Raw genomic sequence first — 24927 nt, forward strand, 5'->3', positions numbered from 1 at the left:
GACAACATCTCCCTGCCTGTCTGCCTACATAGCCACAGAGCTGACCTGTGCTTTCTGTGTGTGAGGCTCTTAGAGGAGGGACCTAAAAGACACTTGATACTTTGTATCCTGCAGAACTGCCTCTCTGCATCATTGACTCTCTCCTCCCATCACTCACTCACATGGTGCAGTATCCACTGCCCACTGCCCCAGTGCCATTTCTAATTGCTGCCATTCCTGATCTCCAGTTTTTTTTTTCTTTTTTCTGCTGTCCACCATTGTGGCTCACTTCCCAGCCTTTCATGGAAGGGATGACTTTTCACAGATTGTTCCTGTCAATCAGAGCCTGACAGCCAATTAAAAACCCATTGGATTTAATAGTGGGAACATCAGATCCTCTTGGCAGTGTGTCTGTCTTCCTTGGCACTCAGGGATGCTGCTTTTTGCTTCTGAAATTGGTTACATAATAAGCTTGCCTACTTTGGGGTCATTAGAGAATCTTGAGATTCTGGAAGGCTAATCCCTTGATGACTAAAATTTCACTGTGAATGTGAATTTTAATGGCATCTGCTCAAACTCTTATGGGGCATCTTGGTGTTTGAGTACTTTTTTAGTGCTATAACAACCAAAGTTGAGATGTAGAATACACTAAAATATTTTTTAAATGTAATATTTCTCACAAAGGGGATACATAGGTTTCCTTTTGTGTCAGATTCCTAAGGCTGTTATAATAAGGTACCACAAACTGGGTGGCTTCAAACAACAGGAATTTATTCCCTTACAGTTCTGGAGGCTATAAGTTCAAGATCACGGTGTTCAGGGTCCCTCTGAAACCTGAAAGGGAGAATGCTTCCTGGCCCCTTCCTTGCTTCTGGTGGATTGCTTACCATCCTTGGTGTTCCTTGACTTGTAGCTTCAGTAGTTCAGTCTCTCCTCCATCCTCATATGGTGTTGCCCCGTTCTGTGTCTGTATCTGGTCTCTTCCTATGACACCAGTCTTATTGAATCAGGGCACACTTTAATTCAATATGATCTCATCTTCAATTGATTACATCTGCAAATGGTCTATATTTCCAAACGAGGTCACAATCATAGGTACTAGAGATTAGGCATATGTTTGACCTATCTTTTGGGGGGTGAGGCACAATTCAACCCATAACACCATTTACTTGTGGGCTCTCAATTGAAAATGATGGCTTGGGGATGTAGGTTGGAAACACATTCTGTGATTTTTATTTTTTAGATGTATGTAGGGAGATGTCAGGGAAAAACTTTGTCTCTTTCTAGTCCATCCATTATCTTCTTATTCCCCATTCTCCCACATACTTGCCCTTCATAATTTATTGTTAGAAATGGGAAGAGATGTTTAAAAATTGTTGTTTGGAAATACAGTTTATAAATAGCTTTAGTCTATAAGGAAATAACCCAGCTTTTCCAAGAGATCTATCCTTTTAGTCTTTAGACCTTTGCAATTTCCATAGGTGGTTGATTTTATTTTTAGAAAATTGCCAAGTTTAAACAAAAAAAGAATAATGTTATGCAAAGTGTCATTCTAAGATGCTTGTGATTAGGGCTGATTTTGAATATTCATTATGATAATACTGGACCATGTCCTTTATCTGGATTGGTTCTTTCTCTGCTATCCAAAATGGTGAAAAAATGACAGTCCATTTAAGAGTTACACTATATTCAGTAAGTAGGTCACTGCTTTTAAAAGATTAGAAAAGAAGAAAATACATTTAATATTAAAATTATACTCATGGAACTCAGTTTAATATTTCATTGAGAATTTAAAAGACTGTATATTATTTGGAATAACTAGGATTATGTAGGTTAGCTTTCCACAGCTCAGGGAGATGTAAGAGCTATTTACATGAGAAGACCATATACTGACCATGGAAGAAAGAATGTAGGGGTGCAATAGGTGGAGAAAGCAGAGCAGCAGTTTGGAGGCAGAAAGGAGAGTGCCGTTTTTTAAGAAAAAGCTTGGTTTTTCATCCCAGAGTGTAATATAAGCCAACGTACTAAGAGGCTATGTCTGAATAACAAGTAAAAGAAGGATAATTGGTAGAATTCTTTAAAACTATATATATTATCTGAAGCTCTTTAATTATTAATTTCTTTAACTTCATTATTAAGTTCTTTAAGATAATTAAATCTGTCACTTAGCACATCTACAGCATTCTATAATTTTAAACTGTATATTCATTTTTTATAAAGCCTTCTTGAGAGAGTTTTGTGCTTTCTTCCAAAAAGCATTTGATTTTGCTTCTGACAGGGATCCCAAAACATCACCAACCTGAAACAGTTTTTTAAAAATAATTGCTCTGCTCTGGATTTTCTAGTCCTTTGGTAGTGTACATGAGTTTCTTACAAATACATAAGGAGAATTCTTTGGTTATAAGGCATCCTTATCAATTATAAATAAAACCATCTGATTTTTTTTTTTTTCTGTGCTGGGACAGACACGTTTCTTTACCATTTCTCTCTGATGGAGGACAATTTTTTTTTTCTACTTAATATTTTCACTGATGTAGCACTTCAAGAATATAAATTTTATTTTGCATGGATAACATTACAGTTCCACTCCCTGTGAAAGGTAACACATTCTCCTGTCTCATGTGCAGCCATTAAAAATCTATCTTCTTAGTTACTGAGATTGCAAAGAGATTGTTGATGCTTCAAAATTACCATTTTTATTTCAAGGTTGCTAAATTTCCTTTCTTCCTGCCGGCCTGCCTGCCTTCTTTCCCTCCTTCCTTCCTTCCTTCATCTTCCTTCCTTCCTGCCTTCCTGCCTTCCTGCCTTCCTGCCTGCCTTCCTGCCTTCCTGCCTTCTTTCTTTCCTTCCTTCCTTCCTTCCTTCCTTCCTTCCTTCCTTCCTTCCTTCCTTCCTTCGTCTTCCTTCCTAACTTCGTTCCCTCTCCCTTTCTCTCTCTTTGGTTCAGGGATTGCTCTTCCATTTATACAGATGTTTTTGCTGTGTTACATGTATTTCCAGATGTCTTGGAGAAATAGTTCATGCTCTTCAGTCTCTCACATCCTCTTGTTTAATCTTTTATGTAAACCTGTGCCCTGGGGTGCTATTTTTCATCTTACTGATGAGTCTTAGAAAGGTTAAGTAACTTGCACAAGGTAACACAAGGTAAAAATTGTCAGAAGGGGAACATAAGCTCAAGAAGTCCAAAGCAGGGTTCGTCACTGGTATGTTCTCAGAGGGGGAAAAAAAAAGATTATTTTCAGAGCTTGTCATACTGACAATTTGGTTACTTAATTTTTTTACTAGAATAATATTAATACTATTAACATTGTTACTTTAAGTCTTAGTTTCCATATGTAAAAGTTGATAAGCCTAAATTTCAGTGGAGCACCAAGTTCTGAGTTAGTAGATGATATCCAATTAATGGTGAAAAATGCTGAATCTGTAGTTTTTGAAGTGGTGACGATTAAAGATTAACCATATCTGTCATGTGATAGCATATTAGTTCTTTTGTTGCTTCCTTTGATCTCTAATTTTGGGGCATACATATGTATAATAGGTGCAAAGCAGACTAACATTTGTAGGTGGTGATTGATATCTCATTCTGTTATAAGGTATGCTTGCTTTGGAAAACACTATGTGATCTTTGCGTGCACAATGAGAGGTCCTTTATCTGTGTCTGCAGTCTTAAGAAACATCGACTGGGGCATCACACTGCAAAACTTTATGCCAATAGGCCCTAAGTTTAGAGCTTCAAGGTTACTGAGTTCACGTTCTTTTAAGTCTAGCAACCTTATCAAATTCTAGGACTGAGGCCAACTAGGTAGGTGTGTGACCTTGGACAAATGAATAAACCTTTCTAAGCTAAGCCATGGTCTCTTTTATCTTTGAAATGGGCTGTTTTCTACCTCATTGGGAGATCATATATTTAGAGGGCTTATCATTGTGCCTGGTACATAGTGTTTTATAAATAACAGTTATTACTGGTTTTTGTTTTTGTTTTTTTTTTTTGTTTTTTGCATGATAGTATCCAGAATTGGAAGGGGTCTGTAAGATTTTTTTAGCTATCTATTCTTAAATCTCTGGGGAAGAGGAAAGTGAGCTATAGGAAACTATAAGTGAGGAAGTAACATTACTTAACATTGAAGAGATCCACACAGAGTAGGGCAAAATAGATTGTTGCAAAGGTGCCATTTTTGGAAATGATCTCTAGCTGCATCTGTTTATTATTGAAAATATTAGGTTTGGGGATTCTCAAATGTAATTATAATGTGTGGCATATGAAACAGAGGAAGGCTTAAGGCTAAATTCTATAAATGGTTCCATTTACTGGTTTTGCCAGCTCTCCATGCCATAGCCTTGACTGGAGTATTTAAATTGGGCACACTTTGTGGGAGCTTATGTGATATGTCTGTGCATACCCGTGCATTTTTACCTGAAAAGATTCTTTAACTTGGAACTGTGCGAAGACAAAAACAAGTGGATCTGTTAGAAATCACTGAATCCACGCTCTGTCATAGGGATTAAATTGACTACCCCTTGTTTATATAGGGCATCCTGTAAAGGATGCAGGTGGATTCATATTTCCACCTTAGTAACAGCCTTGGACAAGTGTGACTGGGTGGTAACCTCCCTGCAGGCATGGACCAATCAGCCTAGGCTGCCAAGGTCCCTAGCCCAATGTGCCAGGATGCCTACTTCTTACTTCATGGTTTCAGTACTATCTGAAGGTGGTTAAGAATTTTGCTTGTTAAGCCCAGGTATTGTTCAGTAGTGCTTCTCTGTCTCTAAAATAAGTTCATGGCATCTGCAGGTTTCTTGACATATGCATTTTCTTCCCCAGCTTTTCCTTTAAACTCCTTTTGGTGAGAAGAGCCACTCACTGTTCAGTATAGGAATTGAAAATGAACTAATTCCCCTTCATCGTTCAAAACCAGTCCCTGTACTTCGTTGGACACCTCCCAGCAGTGCCCCAGGGCCATTAGTGCTCAGTCCCTCCATCTAGTAAAACGTTAAGTGGTGTAAGAATTAACCAACCATGTGTATTTGCCTTAAAAATCCATGTTAGTGTATTAGTTCTTATTATGCTGTCATGTAGAGTGGAATACTAACATCAGCATGACCAGAATATCCTCTCCCTACAGACAGACCTCCATGGGAGGTTAAATTATACTCCCAATATGAATTTATTAATTTGCCGTGAGAAACCTGTTCACTGAGGTACTACTGTGCACCTTCATTCACTGGAAAGTGCGTATAGTGCAAGTTTCAAGTCATCTATCACTGTTTTTCTACTTTTTCTTTGAAGTAAATAAACACTAAGAGGCACAGAATGGGCTCCCTCCCCCTTTGCCTGTGAGCAGCATTCAAGAGGCAGAAACATTCTGAGACTGGCCAGAGAATCAGAGAATGGCTGCAGCTGTTAACACACCAGAGAGTATCCAGAAAGTCTGCAAATACAGAGAAGACTGTGTTTATTGTGTGTTTTTTTTCCAGTTTAACAATTGTATCCATGCTTTAAACTTTATGTACTTTATAAGATACAGTGTATGGAGTTGAAGAAAAAATATTAAGCATATCATGAAAACATAACTAGCAGACACCTGGGTGGCTCAGTTGGTTAAGCGTCTGAGTTCTGCTCAGGTCATGATCTCACGGCTCGTGGGTTCAAGCCCCACATTAGGCTCTGTGCTGACAGCTCAGAGCCTGGAGCCTGCTTTGGATTCTGTGTCTCCCTCTCTCTGTCCCTCCATCCCCCCCCCCTTTGTCTCTCTCTCTCTCCCCCTCTCTCTCTCAAAAATAAAAATAAACATTAAACATTTTTAAAAATATATAACTAGCAAAAAATTGTCCTATGTTTCCTTTCATTGGCATACTCTACATTATTTTGAATAAGTTGATGGATAATGTTTTCCAGTGGAAGGAAAGAAAAGGTTAAAATTCATTGACTTCCTGTAATCTTCATTCTTTCACTTCTCTCTCTACAGTGCCCTTCAATTTCATGAAACTGGTATACATGATGGAGTCTCTTTCCTTCAGAAATCTTAGTATAAATCTGAATCAGCCCAGGGAAAGGGGTCTTAAACCTATCAAGCTGACTTTTCATTTAGGGCTTGATGTCAAGAGGTTAAAAAGACCTTGAAATCTCCCTGTTGATCCAGACCTGCTCATATGGGTCCAAGGAATTAATTAATGTTGAAGGGTGTATTTATCTGAGATATTCTGATCTATACTCTTTGCCTTTATTCCTCTAACAGGAATTTGGGGGAGGGCATTGACAGTGAGCTGCTGGTCTCTGCTAGCTCTTAGAGTTAAGGCTAAAAGCTACACATTGGAGGGACAAAGAAAGAAAAACTTAATCTCTGTCTCACACACATGGAATGATGGATGGATGGATGGATGGACAGATGGATGGATGGACAGACAAGTAGATTGATACAGAAATACACACAGACGCACACAGACACACACACACACAAGTACTTTTTGGCCACCCACCTTTACTTATTATTATAGCTAACTAAGCGTGTGTGTGTGTGTGTATACACGTATATACATGTGTGTGTGTGTATATATACGTATACACACACACGCGTGCACACACGCACACACACACACACACACACACACACACACACTCTCAGGATTACCAACTTCCTAACATTAAGCTTTTTCTGTCTTGAATTTCCAAATGCTCACTCAGTGGTCATTTCTCTGCAGATGTTCTATGGATGACCCTGGATAATTCAGAAAAATCAGGTTGTGAAAAGTAGAGGGCAGAAATTTTGACTTCATCTTGAATATCTAGAAACCTAGCAAGTGTCTACCACAGAGCAGGTACTGAATAAATACTTACTGAATGAATAAAAGGATGAATGAAATGATATGTAACTCTTTATATACTTTCTACACAAACACACATTTACAGTTATAATCATATAATCAACCCTACACTAAGGCAGTATGGCTAGGACTGTCACTCTCCTACCTCTAATCACCCAAATTTCTTTCACCCTTAAGGCTGCACGTTACCCTGTTGGGACATTTTTCCCTGTCAAGGGTGATATTTTTTTTATTACCTTATTTCACTTATTTTAAAAAATTATACTTTTGAGTTGGAAGGAGAGAAGTCTGTCTGATACCATCATGACCCTAGTGACAAGCCATTGATCGTAGAAGCGAAGAAAGCTTTGATGAGCATATCTTGGCAGTTTGGGTTTTTTTGGCTTTAGGGTTTTGAGTTACCTTAAATCAATTTTGGTCATTACCTATTGCCAGATCCTGCTGAACAAATATATTTTTGTTGGATATGTTTTCTTACAATCGATATACTGATGTTGATTTAGATGTAGTTTCTTCCTTGCCCTCTTAATATAGGAACCAGAAGGAGAGTGACCTGGGTGCCTCCTTTGGTTGAGTAAAGGAGACTCATGGCTATAATCACATTTAAGAAACCGCTATTGCTCTGTGATGACTGGAGAATCAATGGCAGTTCAGAAATTAAAGCAAAGACTGTGCCATTTAAATCTTAGAATCTGATCATTCTGTTTTTTCATCCTCAAACCAGTGAAGATGATCAGTTTTCTCCATGTTGTATTTTAAACTATATTTTTATTGAGCTGTAATTTTATAGCACTGTTTACCAGATTCATAATACCAATTACTTGGAACCTTCTTTGTTTGGCTCCTAAGTTTGAAATGTGTGGTAGAGTTTTCTATCTTTAATCAACTTTTCTCATTATGAGGATTGTTCCTGTGTTGTGTGTAGCCAAAGACTACTTTAGGAAAGTTAAGTTGGCTTGTTATTTTACAGTATAGCAATTTCAAGCATAGTTTATCTATCTCTAGCCTATAAGATGTAAATTATATAATGTACCTTTATTATACTTCCCATTTATGTTTCTTTGCATTTATATTTTAGCTGATATGAAATCAGTGATGCAAGTATGATTTCATTGCACTCATGACAATGAGTAAAACCAGAAACTTACAGATATATTTGCACATAAGCATAGTATCAAGACATCCAAACTGGTATAAAAACGTTTATATGGACTAACTTGAGGACAGCCCGTTGTGAAGTTTTGAAATCTTAACAAAAACAAAATGTTTCCTTTTTTCAATTTTTTTAATGTTTATTTACTTTTGAGAGAGAGTGAAAGAGAGAGAGAAAGGAGTGGAGGAGCAGAGAGAGAGGGAAACACAGAATCAGAAGCAGGCTCCAAGCTCTGAGCTGTCAGCATGGAGCCCCATGGACTGTGAGATCATGACCTGAGCCGAAGTCAGATGCTCAACAAACTGAGCCACCCAGTTGCCCCAAAAACCAAATGTTTCTAAAGAAATATACCACAGTAGTAAACTGAAGCAAATCCAAACTGAGGGTTGAGATCTAGCTGATCTGGACCCTGCCCCCAGTGGACTCTGACCTTGAGCAAGTCATGTGAGTTTCTTGATACTTGTCTTCTCCCCTCTGAAATTGAAGATTTGGGCTCCACCAATGAACTTAGATTTAATATCTTCAAATGTATATATATAGTAATTTAGATCCTGAAATAGATCAGTGACTAGTAATCATTTATTATCTATCTTACGAATTGTTTTCACAACTTGCCAGAAGCCAGGTTTATCTCCTCCAAAGCTGATTGGCAACACTGTTCATGCTAACACTATTAATTTGCTTAAAAGGTCATGTACAAACAAATTATCCTGAGTTGAATGACTAGTTAGTAGGTATTTAACATTTGGAAACCTGTGGGGAGTTGTTTGTTCATTATTTATGCTCTTTTTATAATCCGAATGCAGCATTAGTTCTTGGGCAAGGGCTGATGAATGTTTGTTTTGACATTTACCTTCTCTTTAAAGGATGTTTAAAAAAATTTTTTGGGGTGCCTGGTGGCTCAGTCAGTTAAGTGTCCGACTCTTGATTTCGGCTCAGGTCATGATCTCACGGTTACGTGAGTTCGAGCCCCATGTCGGGCTCTGTGCTGGCGGTGCGGAGCCTGCTTGGGATTCTCTCTCCTCTCTCTGCCCCTCCCCCACTTGTGCTGTCTCTGTCTCTCTCCAAATAAATTAATAAACTTAAAAAAATTAAAATTTCTTAAGATCTGTCTTAGTGAGGAGGGGATTATATTTTTGTGTGTGGTTCAGAAGAACGTATTAAAGACCAAGTAGTTGAAAAAAATAATTTTAATAATTACAACTGTCTCAAATTGGATGGTTTTTTTTTTTAATGTTTTATTTATTTTTGAGACACAGAGAGACAGAGCATGAATGGGGGAGGGTCAGAGAGAGGGAGACACAGAATCTGAAACAGGCTCCAGGCTCCAAGCTGTCAGCACAGAGCCCGACGCGGGGCTTGAACTCACAGACCGTGAGATCATGACCTGAGCTGAAGTCGGCCGCTTAACCGACTGAGCCACCCAGGCACCCCTCAAATTGGATGGTTTCTAAGGGAGGAAGAGGGTTTCTGTCCTAGAGGTCACACCTGGATTTTGCATCTACTAAGATTTAGACTTCATGATGTCCTCTAAGGTGTTCTCAAATTCTGGAGTTTGAAGATTAAGTCTTCCCCCCAACTCCCTACTCTACCATTCCTTACATGATGTCTTAATTAGCAAGAAGAAATAAAAATGTCCTGTACATTTGCATGTTGACATGTTGAGCCTGCTGGTATTTTTGATGATCATTCTATCTCTGCTGTCCAGTGTACATGCCCGTTCTTTCTTTCCTCAACACACTAAAGGTTTTGACACCACATTTCAACTATTTCAGTCTATTGACATTTCAGTAGGTTTTGATGTGTGGTCATGGTTGTAGGAGAGTAAAGATACTGGTCAATAGAAACATTTATTGACTTAAGAATATAAATAAGTCAGAAATATGCCTTTTATAGAGAGACTTGCCTTATATATACAGGGTTATTGAAATTATGGTGTTACACACAAAAAAATAATTCATTGGCTCCTTAATTTGCTTTCAAACCAACCTATAAGAAGCCTTCTTTAATTATATATTTGATATAATGCACTTATTTCAGAAACATTTATTGTACAGTGAAATTTACATGTTCATCAATTCCTTTTCCCTTTTTTTCCCTGTAAAAATATCAAGCGACATTGTGTTCAATACTGATCCTTCATACTCCATTTTTGTGTTAAACTGATCACACCACTGTTTACTGTTTCCAAGTTTATGGTCTTTCACTGAATTTGAGCCCAAGACAATAAGCGTGTTTTTGTGGAATATGGCCCTTGCTATATTTAACAGGTCCTTGCAAAGGTCTCATTTGTGAAATATACCATATTGTACATGATAATCTTCCTGATTGCAACAATGCAAAATTACCCCATACCCTCTCCTCCCAATGCAGGAAAAGGCTACAGCTGAAATAATTAAAATCCATACGCTTAATGATCTGTACCTTCTGCAGGGTGGCACATTACTGTCTCTAACAATGTTTAATAGCTCATAACATTCCATACACTTAATCATCAATTACTGGCACTTGTAGTCCTTTTGCATACTGAACATATCTTGATAGAGGGAAAATTGCATTGGAAGAGACTCAGTTACCCACCTTGGAAAAAAAAGAACTGGGACAGACGTAATGAGGATGCATGGCTGTCTTTGGAGCTGCTCGAGCCACTGAGGCAGGACCATAGCCAGGCCATCTGGGTGTTTTGGGATTTTGTTAGGTGAGGAGGAAGTTTTAATTTGCTTGTGTAACACTGTACTTTGTTGGTCTCCCAACCACTTCGGGGCTATATCCAGAGTCCCTGATTGGGATGTCAGGTGACTGGGATGCTGGCCTCACCCAGCCACCTGACCCCCCCACAGGTGAATTGCCATTTAGTTTCTGTGTCTTTATATGGAAGGTAAGAGTGAGGTGCTGGACAAACCTGAAGAGGTTCTACCCAGATCAGAATTTCTCCGGTCTTAGTCACTTCAGGGACAGTGGAACCATCAGCGTTCTGTCATTTTCCATGTAATTTCTTGTTTGCTTAGAGTTGTTTGGAAAAATGAAGAAAGATAAAGAGTCCACAGAGTCTACTACCCTTGGTAGGATGGCAAAGGAGAAAGCAGAATCCTTATTTTATAATAATTACATGTTTAAAAAAAATTTTAATGTTTATTTTTGAGAGAGAGACAGCCAGAGTATGAGCAGGGGAGGGGCAGAGAGAGAGGGAGACGCAGAATCTGAAGCAGGCTCCAGACTCTGAACCGTCAACACAGAGCCTGAAGTGGGGCTCAAACTCACGGAGGGCGAGATCATGACCTGAACCAAGGCCAGACGCTTAACTGACTGAGCCACGCAGTCACCCCTAATTAAATGGCTTTGATGTAGTTTGCATGATACCTCCTCTTTATATACATAAATATTGTTTATTAAACATTACTTTGTTAATTATTTTAATTGTTTAATATAATTGTGCACTAATATACATTACATCTATAATAATTATATAACACACATTGTATTTAACATTGTAATTAGTTATATATTATTAACATACCATATAATTATAATTATACATGATTAACATATATAATATGTATTATGCATATATGCATATAAGGCTTTGTTTGTATATTTAGGCCAAAGATTAGTTTGTTTTGGTAACAGAAGGACATGAACTGTGCCAGCAATGCTATAGATGCTCAGGGATAGAAGTGACAGGATCTGCAGGAGGTAGCTTCTTTTAATGCAGATTTTGCTTGAGAAAATACATAATTTCATCCTCCCTGAGCCTCAGAGAAAAATTCTGATTGTCGACCTTTCCTCCCAATCATGGATTTCAGTCATAACCAGCCTGGGGTGAAATGCACACCTTGCTGTCTCAAGTTCTTGATTGTTTCCAAAAAAGTTTTAAGACTTTTTCCCTCTTGGTAGCAAATGCTTATGGGAACAAAACAAAGGAGAGGCTACTTTTCTAGTCACCTTCCTTTCTCAGACTTTACAGCTTCTCTGCTGCTGACTGAACTCACAAGATCAACTTAAAACAAATGGAAGAAAATATTCCTATTATGTCACTGATAAGTGCATAGCATTCAGGATTTTGTCCTCTCTTCTTGCTTTAGCAGCAGTTGGATCTTTTTTAAAACATAAAGCGCCAGACAGGCCTTCCTTTGCTCTTCCCAACATTCATTGAGTCACTGTACAGTATAAAATATATGTTAGGTGCTAGGAATAAAGAAATCAATATGCTACAATTATTTGTACCCTGACCAGATTTACAGTCTTGGGAAAGGGTTGAAGACTCAAATGTATGCAGCGTAGGCAGCCATAATTCAGCTCTGATAAGAGACAATAGGGAATATTGGAGCCTGGAAATAATTGGAGAAATGCCTTTATTTAGTTCTTCCCTCCAACCTTCCTACCTTCCTACCTACCTACCTTCCTTCCTTCCTTCTTCATAATACTCTGCTAACTGAATTAAATAGTTCCTTGATAGAGGGAAATAGTGTACTCCTCTCCAACTCATAATACACATCCAAATGGAATTATGAAAATACATAATTTTAATGCAGTAAGTAGATTCTTAAAGTTATTTTAAATTATAGTTGTTAATAGCACAGATCCTAGAGCCAGACTGATTGTCAATGGTGGCTCTCCCACTTGCCAGCTGTTTGACCTTAGGCAAGTAATCTTCCTTTTCTTTCTTCAATTTCCTCAGGTACAAATGGTGACAGTGCAAGTATTTACTTCATCAGGTTCTCTTGAGTAGTAATTGAATTTTAACAAATAAAACTCTTCAAACAGAACTTGGCACACCATGAGCTCTAAATAATAGACTGTTCTTACGAGGGAAAAGACAAAACAGCACATGTTAAAATATTAAGTCTGAATAGACACAACCTGATAGATTCTTAAAATGGAAGGAATCCTGAGTCACCTTGTGGGCACCATATACTTGCTGCTGGAATAAGCCCAGAGGGGAATATTCTTCAGTATTTACTTATGCATTTAGTTCAACTGTACACCAGCCAACTCTGGATAATTCCTGTCAAGGGAGTGCTCACCTTTGTCTTCGAAAAAGGAGCCAAGAGACATAATGTAATGTGTCAAAATCTTGTCTGGTAATACTGTAACTTCCATGGGGTTCCATGTCTACATTGACCATTCCTGGTTTTGTTTTGTTTTTTTCTTAACTAGAAGATCTAATTGGCTTTATTAAGCAATTCATCAATTGGGCAGCATCCCATTTAGCCAATAGAGAGATGCTCCCTACATTGACCCTTCATTTAACCTTTCATTTGCTTTATCTCCAGTGAAGATACGTATTTCCCACCATGCTTTGAAAATGAGCTAACCATAGCAGTAAATGGTTTTTAAACACTACATTGCTTTACAGATTCTACAACATAATCAAAATGATAAAACATTCAGATGATGTGCAGTGTCCACTCAATTATTATTTTAAAATTCTGTTGTGTCTGTCCCTTCGCTGTCTCTGTGAGTGTGTGGCTCAAAGAAGATGTATAGTTTGGGGAGCAGAACCAGACAAGAGTGTGTGAAGCAGTGGTCAGGTATTAGACTTCACTAATCTTTCATGTCTAAAAATACATTGCATTTTCTGCATTGCTGCAGAGGATTCATTTCTCAGGATTTTCTAAGGTTTGTACCTCGAGGAAAATATGTGTGAAAAAGGTTCTGAGGCAGCCATAGGTTATTATGAAAAGGGAACAAATTATAGCTAAGAGGGTTGGAAACTTTGCTCTTTATTTCTCATCTTCTCTAGGAAGTCTACAATGAGAAAATATCAAGAACATGAACCATCAATATGTGCCCTATACTTTATGTAATTAGGCAAAAAAAATCTATGTAATTAAAGGAGAATTTATATAACTAGACAAAGGAGAATATACAGTTGTAGATATTACATATGATAACTGTTGGTTAGACATATTGCATAGAGAACTTTCTGGAAGACAGCTCAACACTCTCTGAATCTAGCTTTTCACCATACCCTTTTCCCTCACTTCTCACAGTTTTCCAGTAGTTCATCTGTCAAGTATTTAAAGAGAGCTTTTGTTACATGCAGGCTCTGCCTTCAAAGGAGGCACCACATGGTATTTCATGCTATTTTGGTTCATAATCTGCTTCCAAAATGACTTTTCTACTCCTGAGACTCTGTCCTCTGTATGTTATTCCCCTCTTCTATTTATTATTATCATCCTGCATCATTCCACATTTGAGTAGATATTATTTCAAGCTTATGCACAATTATCCATCCATCCTGGGGCCTCTGGGGTAACATAAGAACCAGAACAAGCATCAGTGTGAAAGCCAAGCACTGGAAACATTTGGGAGGGGAGTTATTTTCTGCCTTAAAACAATAAATATTTTTATTGGGCAGATGTTTTCTTCTAAATTATTGTGTACACAGGAATGGAATCGACCAAAATATGCACTTCCAAACCTTTAACAAGGAGTTCATGAACTATGCTTGTAAGGGGGAGGATCACAGTGATAGTGGGAGCAGTGATATTAATGACAATAATGAGTGAGCCCCCATTATGAGTAAAGACTTGTGCTGGGTGCTTTGACTGTATCACCTGTAACCTTTAACCATAATGGCAGGTCCACAAGGAGGCTCTCATTATTTCTGCCCCTGTTTTGTAGTTGAGGGGACTCAAACACAAAGGTTGAATAATTGTCAAGCTCTCATTTTTGGTAATGGTTGCTGTGGCATTAGAGTGTGATCCTAGGTCTTTGTGATTTTAAAGGTTACTTCTCCTTTAATCTATGAGTTAATATATGTATGGTTTTTAGAACAATACTTATGTAATAAGCCTTTATATAGAAGCTCTCTGTACATGTTGTTATTCCCTTTGGTCACTTATTTGGAGATGTTAATTTTTCTTCTCTCTAGCAGGTGGTAGTGGCTTGAGGAGATGAAAGGCTTTACTAGAGAAAATTTTCTGTGAGCTTAGGTCCATATCAAGTAACTGAAATTGAATAAAATGGTATATATATATTTTTAAAAAGGCAGATCTATTATCCTCTCTTCATTGATCCCTTCTCTCTTCTACACATGCATGCTGTTTCTTAGCTAAATATTTTAGTCCTCTAGAAAAGGCGGTTCCCTGGGAAAATAACAAATTTTATCCTGATAAACTCACTTATCATTGCTTAATATAGATTTCCATTTTAATTCAGTAATCTTAAAACTACAGGGAAATAAAATGCATTAAAGTCATAGTTGACTTCAGATTGTCTTTCCTTTAAAATCTTTAACAACATAAAATCATTTATACCTGTTTAAAATGAGTTTTTACTTTTAACTTAAATTGAATTAAATCATCTTCTATTTATCTTAGAATAATGTCAGAATTTAGCATGAGGTTTCCACTTGCAGAGTCACATTAACTAATGTGGGTCTCTCTCCTCTCAATCTCTCCTCCCCTTCCCCTTTCTAGTCTCTCATGGACATCTCCAGAGATCCTTCCTGGGGTGTCTGCTGGGGGCCACAACTTGATTAGCTCCATGTAAGAGCTCTATATTGCTACCTGTTACTCAGCTTTGAAGCAGTATTGCTGACTGAATGGCCAGTATCTGGATTAAGTGCCATTATACTGACACTTTATATAAAAACCTGTACTTGAATATTAGGTTGATTAGATAGGGTTCCTCCTCATGCTGATGGGTGCAGCTGGGCTCACCTCTGAGGGCTCTTGGTATAGAGAGTAGCCCTACCTGAGTGACCTACTGTTATTGTGGTTCATATACCAATTTCGCTTGCAGAATTTGGGTTCACCCATGTTACTTACTAGGTTCATATGCAGAATAAATCTCCCCTTTCCTTGAATAAGTAGATTCATTCCACCATCAGCTACTGCACCCGTGATACCATACACAAATCTGTCCATCTTTAGATGTGGTGACCTTCTCAATATTTCATTAGATTTGCTACCACTGTGGATGTTCTTTCCAGCTGCACTATGCAGAGTGAGAATGAGATAGTCTTCTCCCACAACACAGATATCTGCCAATGAGTCTTTTTTTTTTTTTTTTTTTTGAGGGGGTTGGTTCAGGGAGTGAGGAGATTTATGCAATCCTGTAGCAAGGGTGGGACACCTGAATTAAATATGTATCTCCTAATTGCCAGCCTCCACCTTAAAGTATATTTAGTCCTGAGGGGTCAGACCTTGAAAATTCACCTTTGTGCCAGTATGGTAATGAATTTTTACATGTCTCCCGTGCTGTTAATCAAGCTATTTGTTTGTGTATCGGCATTGAGACTAGGCTGGTCAGTTATATAGTATGCTTATTGTAGACAGTAGTCTCTTTTAAAAATCTAACAATGCAATATATTTCCTGACACGACTTTGTTTCCCAAGCATGAAAAGTATTCCTCTGAGGGTTTGAATAACTGTAACATTGAGTGAATTACATTCTATTCTGATCTGCTTGTGAAATGGAAAGGGGTGGTTTGTTTTGTTTTGTTTTCTCTTGTGTCTGAGGATACATTACAGGACACAGAGTCTTTCAGTGATATAATTGACTAGGTTTGGATTAATAGATGAGAAGTAATCATTTGTATAATAAATATTGAATGATTTTTTTTACCCTAAATTAAATAATTGGTCATATTAACTCTCTTTTTCAGGTTTATTGAAGAAGCTTTTATTGCCCCTGTGTATGCTCTGCTATGTGAAGCCTCATGATTCTGCTTCCCAGGCCTCTTTACCCCGGGTGATATCCAGTCCACTGACAGGGAACCTATCTCATCCTCGTCAGTGACCCCTCTGTTTGCTACTCCTGCATCCCTTTGTACAAATATTCAGTATTCACCAAACACTTGCCTTCCTCCTGGTCTCCGCATCTGATCAGTCCCCATATCTGGTCATGCTTGAACACAGATCTCATTAATATCCCCTTCCTCTCTGTATCCCATTTCTATTTCCCTAGTCTAGGACCTCATTACTGCTGCTTTCCAACAGTCATGCACTTGCCCTAATAACTAGTGTCTCTGCCCTAAACTTGTCCCCTGCACTTTATTTCATGTGATGTAGCCAAAATAAAAATCTATTAATGTCACTTGCGTCCCTGCTGAGGACACAGTTCAGATCTCGTTCACGGCTTTCCAAGCACTGCCGCCTCTATTCTCTGTACCCCTTCCTCCCCGTGCCTCCCACATGACTGTGGTTCCTCACACTCAGCATCCTGCTCCAGGTTTCAGAGCCTCACATGGCATTTATGCTGCTGAGGGTGCTGTTCCCACCACTGTCTTTCTGGTGAGCACCTCTTAGTTCTTTAGAGCCCATCAATGTTGACAGCTTCTCCCTGCCTCACGCTAAATACGTCAACCACTTCCCCTTCTTTGCCTATGGTCTTGATCATAAGCCTGTGGTGGTATGTAATCACAGATATTATGAGTATGTATTTACATCATGTTTCCTTATTAGATGGGAAACTCCTAGAGATCAGGGTGTCCTCAGTCACCTCTGTAATTCCAGAGCTTAATAATATCTGACATAGTACAGGCTTAATCAGCATTTGTTGGATTGGTTCAATTCTCTTATAAATGCTCTCTAAATTAGAGAATAGCTTCTTAGCAGGGTATTAAAAGACTATATTTGGGTATCTCTGTAGTCTGTTATTCTCTGATTAGCACAATTAAGAGTACAGTGTTAATGAGGCCAAGGTTTTGGTTTCATTCCTCTGTGGAGCAGTTAACTTTGCACCTCAACTGTCAGTGAGCTCAACTAGCTGCCTAGTAAATACCATTGGCTCCAAGGGAAATGAAATGTGAGACTGATTAAGGTCAGGGCAAATTCATCTCAACTATTAGACACATTGAATTGAATATATTCCTTATTGATGTTTAAAGCATAATTTCACACTTCTGTGTGAAACGAACACCTTATTTTGTCCACAGCCTCTGTCCAATGTGCACTGATGCACTGAACTTCAAGGTGGGCTGTGATGGAGAGTGGCAGGAATACCTCGTGTTCATGGTGGTTTTGCGATAAGAACAATAATCATCCATCCATGGATCTTTATGATTGCCAGCCTCTGAGCTTGCCGTCTACCCACTCACCTCTCCATCTTTGTCTTCCAGGTGAGACAATGCGCATCGCCTCTTCGGAGTTTGCTGATGACCCGTGCTCATCAGTGAAGCGTGGCACCATGGTGAGGGCGGCGAGGGCTTTGCTCTCAGCTGTGACGCGCTTACTCATCCTGGCGGACATGGCGGATGTCATGAGACTTTTATCTCATCTGAAAATTGTACGTATGTGGAACTTAGCGAAACTTGCTTTAGGGGCGTGGTAAAACTAACTATGTATATTAGAGCTCAGAACTGTACCAAAGATGTTTCACTACTCACCAGATCACTTACTCACCCGAGTGGTATACCTCCAAATTTTTCTTTTTTAATGTATTTATTTTGAAAGAGAGAGAGAGAGCACACTTGAATTTGAGGTAGGGGCAGAGAGAGAGGGAGAGAGACTTCTAGGCAGACTCCATGCTGACACAGTGCAGAGTCTGACATAGGGCTCAAACTTGTGAACCGTGAGATCATGACCTCAGCCAAAATCAAGAGTTGGACATTTAATGACTTAGCCACCCAATTGTCCCTACCCCCAAATCTTTCTAATACTAAAATTACATTTAATAATATGCAGGAAAAGTTATGGAAGGTTCACTTGAGTTTGGACTGTCCTCTTACTTCCTGGAATTCAAAACAGTATATTCTTTTAGGCCCCAGAGGCTGAGCACGGTGTACCTGCCTTGGCCCTTTCTTGCGATTCAGAATAGTGCGGTCCGTGTGGTCATTCAGAGTAGGTCAGTTCTTCTGGTTAGCTGGCCAAATGACCACCGATGCCCACCTTAATATGGATTGTGTGTTGAATTCTATTTTGTTACCTGCTCCATCCTTGCACTTCTATAGTCTGGCAATAAAGAGCCTCATATACACATCTCATGGTTAAAGTCAATCTTGTTGCACCAAGTCTGGCATCTAACATACCTGGACTGGGTGGGCGTTTACACGCCACACTAACCCATAGACTCTCATTATAAGTGCCTTGCTTGTCACATTTCCTTCATTCTCTTCAACTCTTTGGTTTCCTAATGGAAGTGGAGCCCTGCCCTAGTCACAAATTTTACTAGACCAGGGTTAAGGCAAGCCTTTCCAGTCCTTGACAGCTAGGCCTTTCTCTAGGCTGACTTGTATCTGTCTGCAACCAGGGTAGTTCAGTCCTCTGAACTCAGATAACATAATTCAACTGCTTAGGAGTATGGCTTCTGCCTAGAGAGTTTTTATTCCACGCCTCAGTTAATTTCACTTCTGGACAATTAGCACCAACCTTGGACTGACATCAGGGTCCTTAGATGATAAGATGCGAACCATGGGCTTTTCATTTTTGGGGAGTCAACCTATTGCTGGTTTAGTTCCCCTACCTATGGCCATTCCTGGCTTATCATTTTCCCTATTATCCAACCCTTGAGGTTTTTATTTTCTCTGTCAGTGAAATGAAAAGTAGGGGCAGGTGCGATAAGGAAGTGAATCATGAGAGCCCACTCTCACCTTACTTTCTATCTCAGATTTGTTCTGTAGAGGGGTTCATCAAGAAATTTCTGAAACAAGTGGTCGTCTGTCAAAAAGTCTTGAGTCACATCTTACCTGAGCTGGCCCCAATAAAAGAGCCAAGACTCCAGGTTATGTATCAACTCTATGATATTATAAAAGGTCTCAAATTCCAACATCTCCAGTATGAGTTCCATGATCATTAACCACAAAGCAAAGATACAGCTATTCTCGGTTTCTATAAGGGTGCACAGGTCTGAAGACCCAAGGGCACAAAGCTGAGCCTGCTTGGGAGTTTCCTCTCAGATTTTTCTGAGAACGGGCCTGTAAAAGCCAAGAAAGGCTCTTGCAGATTAGATGAGGTGAGCAGTATGAGGAGAGACTTTACCTAGTTCAGAGGATATCAACGGCCAGTACAACATTATGATTCACCATTTGGCTACTGGAATAAGGTTAACTTTAATTTTGGCTTGCTGTCCACTTGCCAACTGTGTTGTAATCTACCGTATAACCTCATTACGTATCAGACGCTGCATCTGTTAATATGGGGCTAGTGGGAGTATAGCCCACAGAGTTGTAGGGAGTTTAAAAAGGGTCAAATTCCTAGGAAGCATTTATCACAAAGTTTGGTGCAAAGTAAGCTTCTCGCTTTATGCACCTTTTAGGCAACAAGTAACTTTGTTCTCAAGTGTGTGGGAGAAAAGTTTCATTATCTTTCTCTTGCAGCCTGCTGAATCTTCAAATGCAACATTTTAAGAAAGATCTTCCCCTAGATAGACAATCTCCCTTTCCCAGGGAGAGAATAGGACCCAACCTCAAGAAATTAACTTGACATCCCATATGTTCTTTTTCTGCGCCTCGGAAGGCCCTGTTCAGCCATTCCTGTGATGACAGGCTGAATCTTCTCCCCAAGCTGCCCACATGCAGAGGGTGTCCGTCCTCCAAGATGAGGTGGGACATACAGCACTGGTTCCTGCCTGTAATCCTGCCTCTCCACCCACTTGTTTTGACCAGTGCTGTCTACTGATAATATCACCACAGTCTGTTGTCTTCTGGAGTCAATTGTATTCTCTTCCCAACACAGCAGATGAAGGGAAGTCGGGGGGAAAAAAAAACGGGTTTAGCACAAAACCACGGAAAGGTCAACCCAGCAATATTAAGTAGTCCTGTCAGACTGTCAGTAGTAAAATTAAAAGTGATTGCAGACTAAATAACGCATTTGTTCTCCGGAGAGCACCGCCTCTGTAGAGGGTAGCCGTGGTGGAACATTGCTCTCTTGTGGAGCAAGGAAGGAAGTGCAGGGCGAGGGCTTCCCAGACACAGGCGTTGGCGGGTCTCACGCTCCGGGTTCAAGTCAGTCAGGCTTTCAAATCAGGCGGCTGTTGCCTCCCTACAAAAACCCACAATGTGTCAACAATCCGTCCCACATGAACCTGTTGTATACTTCTACTTTAGCTTTTTGTTCTTTTTCGTAGAAGCACATGCTCTCATTCACAAACAAGTGTTGTCTGCAAGCATCTATGTATGTATTTTTAACTCAGATGAAGAAAACGTCTTTATATGTTTGAATGGAGCAGGTTAGAAATGGTCATCTACACCTTTCTCAAAGCTTTTTCCATATAAAAAAATGAGTTTGCTTACCGCACGGGTGATAATACCGAGGTAACAAAAAGTAGTGACAAGTGCTTTGCCATAAAGTAGTGACTCCAGGGGCGCCTGGGTGGCTCAGTCCAACTGAGCATCTGACTCTTGATTTCGGCTCAGGTCGTGACCTCTCAGTTTTGGGTTCAATCTCTCTGCCCCTCCTCCACTTGTGCTTTCTCTCTTTCTCAAAGTAAGTAAATAAAAACTTAAAAAATAAATTAATTTAAAAAAAGTAGTGACTCCATTTTATTTTGGTTGAGATGATAGAGTAATACCCTGTGGTGGGTCTGTAGGTTCCTGCCATGGTAAGCATTATGCATAATATCTTCCTTTTTATCTCTTAGGCCATATGCCAAATTTTTATTGCTATTCTTTCCAGACAATGATTTTTTCTCATTTCTGAATGACTTACAGGAACATAGAGGGAGTTGCTTGATCAGAACCTTATATTCATGTTTCTCCATCAATAATTCACTAAGTAGATGAAGTATCGTCAGTTTATTCTCCTAAAATACCCATTTTCATTCTCTGCCCTGTACCCCAATAAGTAATTATCAGAAAATTGAGTAATAATGAGCAAATATAATTCACTCTGTAAAAATGAATCAAGAATTAGGATATCTGTAGAGTTTGTGTGATTTGGCAGGGTGTGCGATTTTGCATTCTGCTACCTGAAAATTATGTTTGGAAACGTATGTTTACATGACTGCTAAAGAGCCTATCTTTTCCTATAACACAGATATCCCTGTTGCCCATATTAAACTACTTGTATTATTATGCAAGTATTTGTATGGGCTTTAAGGTTGAGCTTTTTTTAAACATACATTCAGAATTCTCATGATTACAAAAGGTTTTTGCTGCTGTGTTTGCTTTAAAATCAGGATGATAGTGATGGAATAGTAGGTGACATACAATTCGAAGCTGGGTGTTATCACCCAGGTGGGAATCTGATGTTCCTCAGAAAAGCTAAAGTAATCATTTGCACATCAGACATCATTAAAAAATACTGAATTATAATCACCTTCATTGTTGAAGTTGCTGGTGAGTGATTCCCTAGCCAGACGTCTGATGTATCCTGCAATCAGCTGACATTGTCAGTGTGTTAGGTTCATATGTGGCACTTCAGACTTCTCAAGGAATCCTGCATTGCAATTGGTGATCATGAAGAGGGATATTTATTTTCCCTAGACTCTGAATTAATGTAATCAGATCGTATTGTCAGTGCTTAGCGTTGGCAATGGCATCACACACATAAACTCATCTTGACATGTATGTGTCAGAGAAAACAACCCCCTTTTTTCTATCCTCAGGCTAAGTCCTGGAATAATGATGTTCTTGATTATCTCAGAATCTCTCTCTAGAAAGTGGAATGGCAAAACAGAAAAACAACAACCCCTTAGTCAATTTCTCAGGAAAGTCAGATTGCCTTCGTAGCAACCAGGGGCTAGCTCTAATGCTGCTGCCTCCTGTTTGCAGGACATTGATGAGACAGGGTGACTTTAATATTACCTCTGCTTTTTGGGACATAAGCATCAAATAGTGTTGGGTGTCCTCAGTAACGGATTATTTCTCAGTAGTTGGCTGTGTAGTCCTACAGCTCTAATGTGGCTGTTGTGTTTGAAGAACAGCAGTCAATTGACATAAAATAGCCTTGTTTCTGATTATAAAGAGGGAAATTACTGCCCAGGTTCTTAGCATATCTTTTCTGCCACAGCTATTGTGGCATTAACTTCACACAGCTGGGTTGTTTGGAATTTATTTATGTATTCAGTTATCGTTTCAAAAAGGACTTACTGGATGCCTAGTGTATACAAGACACTGTGCTCAGATAACTTCAAAGGTGAATAAGTCTCAGCCTCTGCCTTCAAAACTTTATAGGCTACTAGGGAAGACATTAAGAAAAAAAGCATTGCATATTAGCAAAATGTGCACATGGCTGTGATCTCACCTACAATGAAGTTATACTAATTAGGATGTTTTCCACTTTAAGTAACACAAACCCAACTCAACTTGGTATTTTATTTTATTTTTAATTAATTATTTTTTTAGTTTACATCCAAGTTAGCCTATAGTACAACAATGACTTCAGGAGTAGATTCCTTAAGCCCCTTAGCCATTTAGCCCATTCCCCTTCCCACAACCCCTCCAACAACCCTCTGTTTGTTCTCTATATTTGAGTCTCTTATGTTTTGTCCCCCTCCCTGTTTTTATATTATTTTTGCTTCCCTTCCCTTAAGTTTATCTGTTTTGTATCTTCAATTCTTCATATGACTTCAGTCATATGAGATTTATCTTTCTCTAATTTCACTTAGCATAATACACTCTAGTTCCATCCACATAGTTGCAAATGGCAAGATGTCATTCTTTTTTGTTGGAGAATAATACTCCATTGTATATGTATACCACCTGTTCTTTATCCATTCATCCATCAATGGACATTTGGGCTTTTTCCATACTTTGTCTATTGTTGATAGTGCTGCTATAAACATGGGGGTGCGTGTGCCCCTTCGAAACAGCACACCTGTATCCCTTGGATAAACACCTAATAGTGTAATTGCTGGGTCGTAGGGTAGTTCTACTTGTAATTTTTTGAGGAACCTCCATACTGTTTTCCAGAGTGGCTGCACCAGTTTGCATTTCCACCAGCAGTGCAAAAGAGATCCTCTTTCTCCGCATCCTCGCCAACATCTGTTGTTGCCTGAGTTGTTAGTGTTAGCCATTCTACATTGACAGGTGTGAGGTGGTATCTCATTGTGGTTTTGATTTGTATTTCCCTGATGAGTGATGTTGAGCATTTTTTCATGTGTGTGCCATCTGGTTATCTTCTTTAGAGAAGTGTCTATTCATGGTTTCTTCCCATTTCTTCACTGGATTATTGCATGTGTGTGTGTGTGTGTGTGTGTGTGTGTGTGTGTGTGTGTTGAGTTTGATAAGTTCTTTATAGATTTTGGATACTAACCCTTTATCTGATATGTCATTTGCAAATATCTTCTCCCATTCCATCGGCTGCCTTTTAGTTGTGCTAATTGTTTCCTTTGCTGTGCAGAAGCTTTTTATTTTGATGAGGTCCCAAAAGTTCATTTTCAACTTGGTATATTAAAAAAGGAGTATATTGGCTCACCAAAGTAAGAAGTCCAGAGGTAATTGGCTCAGGCAAGGCTTGACCAAGGCACAAAAATGTGATAAGAACCGGGCTCTTATCTCCTTTCCTTCACTAAGAGCACTCTTCTCTGTAGGCCCTTTTGTCATAGTCTCAAGATAGCTGCTAACTATTCTCAAAATTACATGCTTCTAGACTAAAGATAGCAGGAAAGAGTGAATTCTCTTCCCGTTTATTTTTAGCACAAATAAAAGTTTCATGGTCTTGTTAATTCTATTGGCTTATGAATTAGGTGATTATCTCTAAAAATTATTTAGAGGGGGAATGGGATGTGTTGATTTTTTTTAATTTGGTCAGTGCTTACTCCTTTCCCTCACCATCCCCCAAGTCACAGATGGGATCAGTTCAACCAAATTATAGTGTTGGTCATTTGAGGTTAATATGAGAAAGGGTGATGTGGCTGGGAGAAGGAGGTCTCAGGATTCGGTCTTATTAAATTGAATGCGATTTGCTTTTCCTGGAACCAATTTCTTAGACCAGATTGAGTATGTGGGAGTTAGAAGCCCAAGCTAAACTGTAGCCTAAAGGTTGAGGGTGACTGGGAAGAGGTTGCTCCCATCAGAAGAGCTTGGGGATATATCATTCTGTTCAGTGATGAGATTAAAACTTCACAGTAAGTTCAGCAGGGGG

At 39.1% G+C, this 24927-nt stretch overlaps 1 protein-coding gene across 9 annotated transcripts in view; it reads left to right on the forward strand.

The window, feature by feature from the left end:
- The window catches only part of CTNNA2 (catenin alpha 2), a 1097491-nt gene that overhangs the window by 314205 nt on the left and 758359 nt on the right, over nt 1-24927 (forward strand). For all 9 annotated transcript variants that reach the window (XR_006215835.1, XM_042981836.1, XM_042981834.1 and 6 more), the window contains one exon: nt 18024-18190. Coding sequence is in view for 8 of the 9 variants with exons in the window: in XM_042981836.1 (XP_042837770.1) it covers nt 18024-18190 (167 nt within the window). In the remaining variant the exon portion in view is untranslated. The remainder of the gene's footprint in view (nt 1-18023; nt 18191-24927) is intronic.

The sequence above is a fragment of the Panthera tigris genome, chromosome A3 (assembly GCF_018350195.1).
Source record: "Panthera tigris isolate Pti1 chromosome A3, P.tigris_Pti1_mat1.1, whole genome shotgun sequence".
NCBI classification, from domain to species: Eukaryota; Metazoa; Chordata; class Mammalia; order Carnivora; family Felidae; genus Panthera; species Panthera tigris.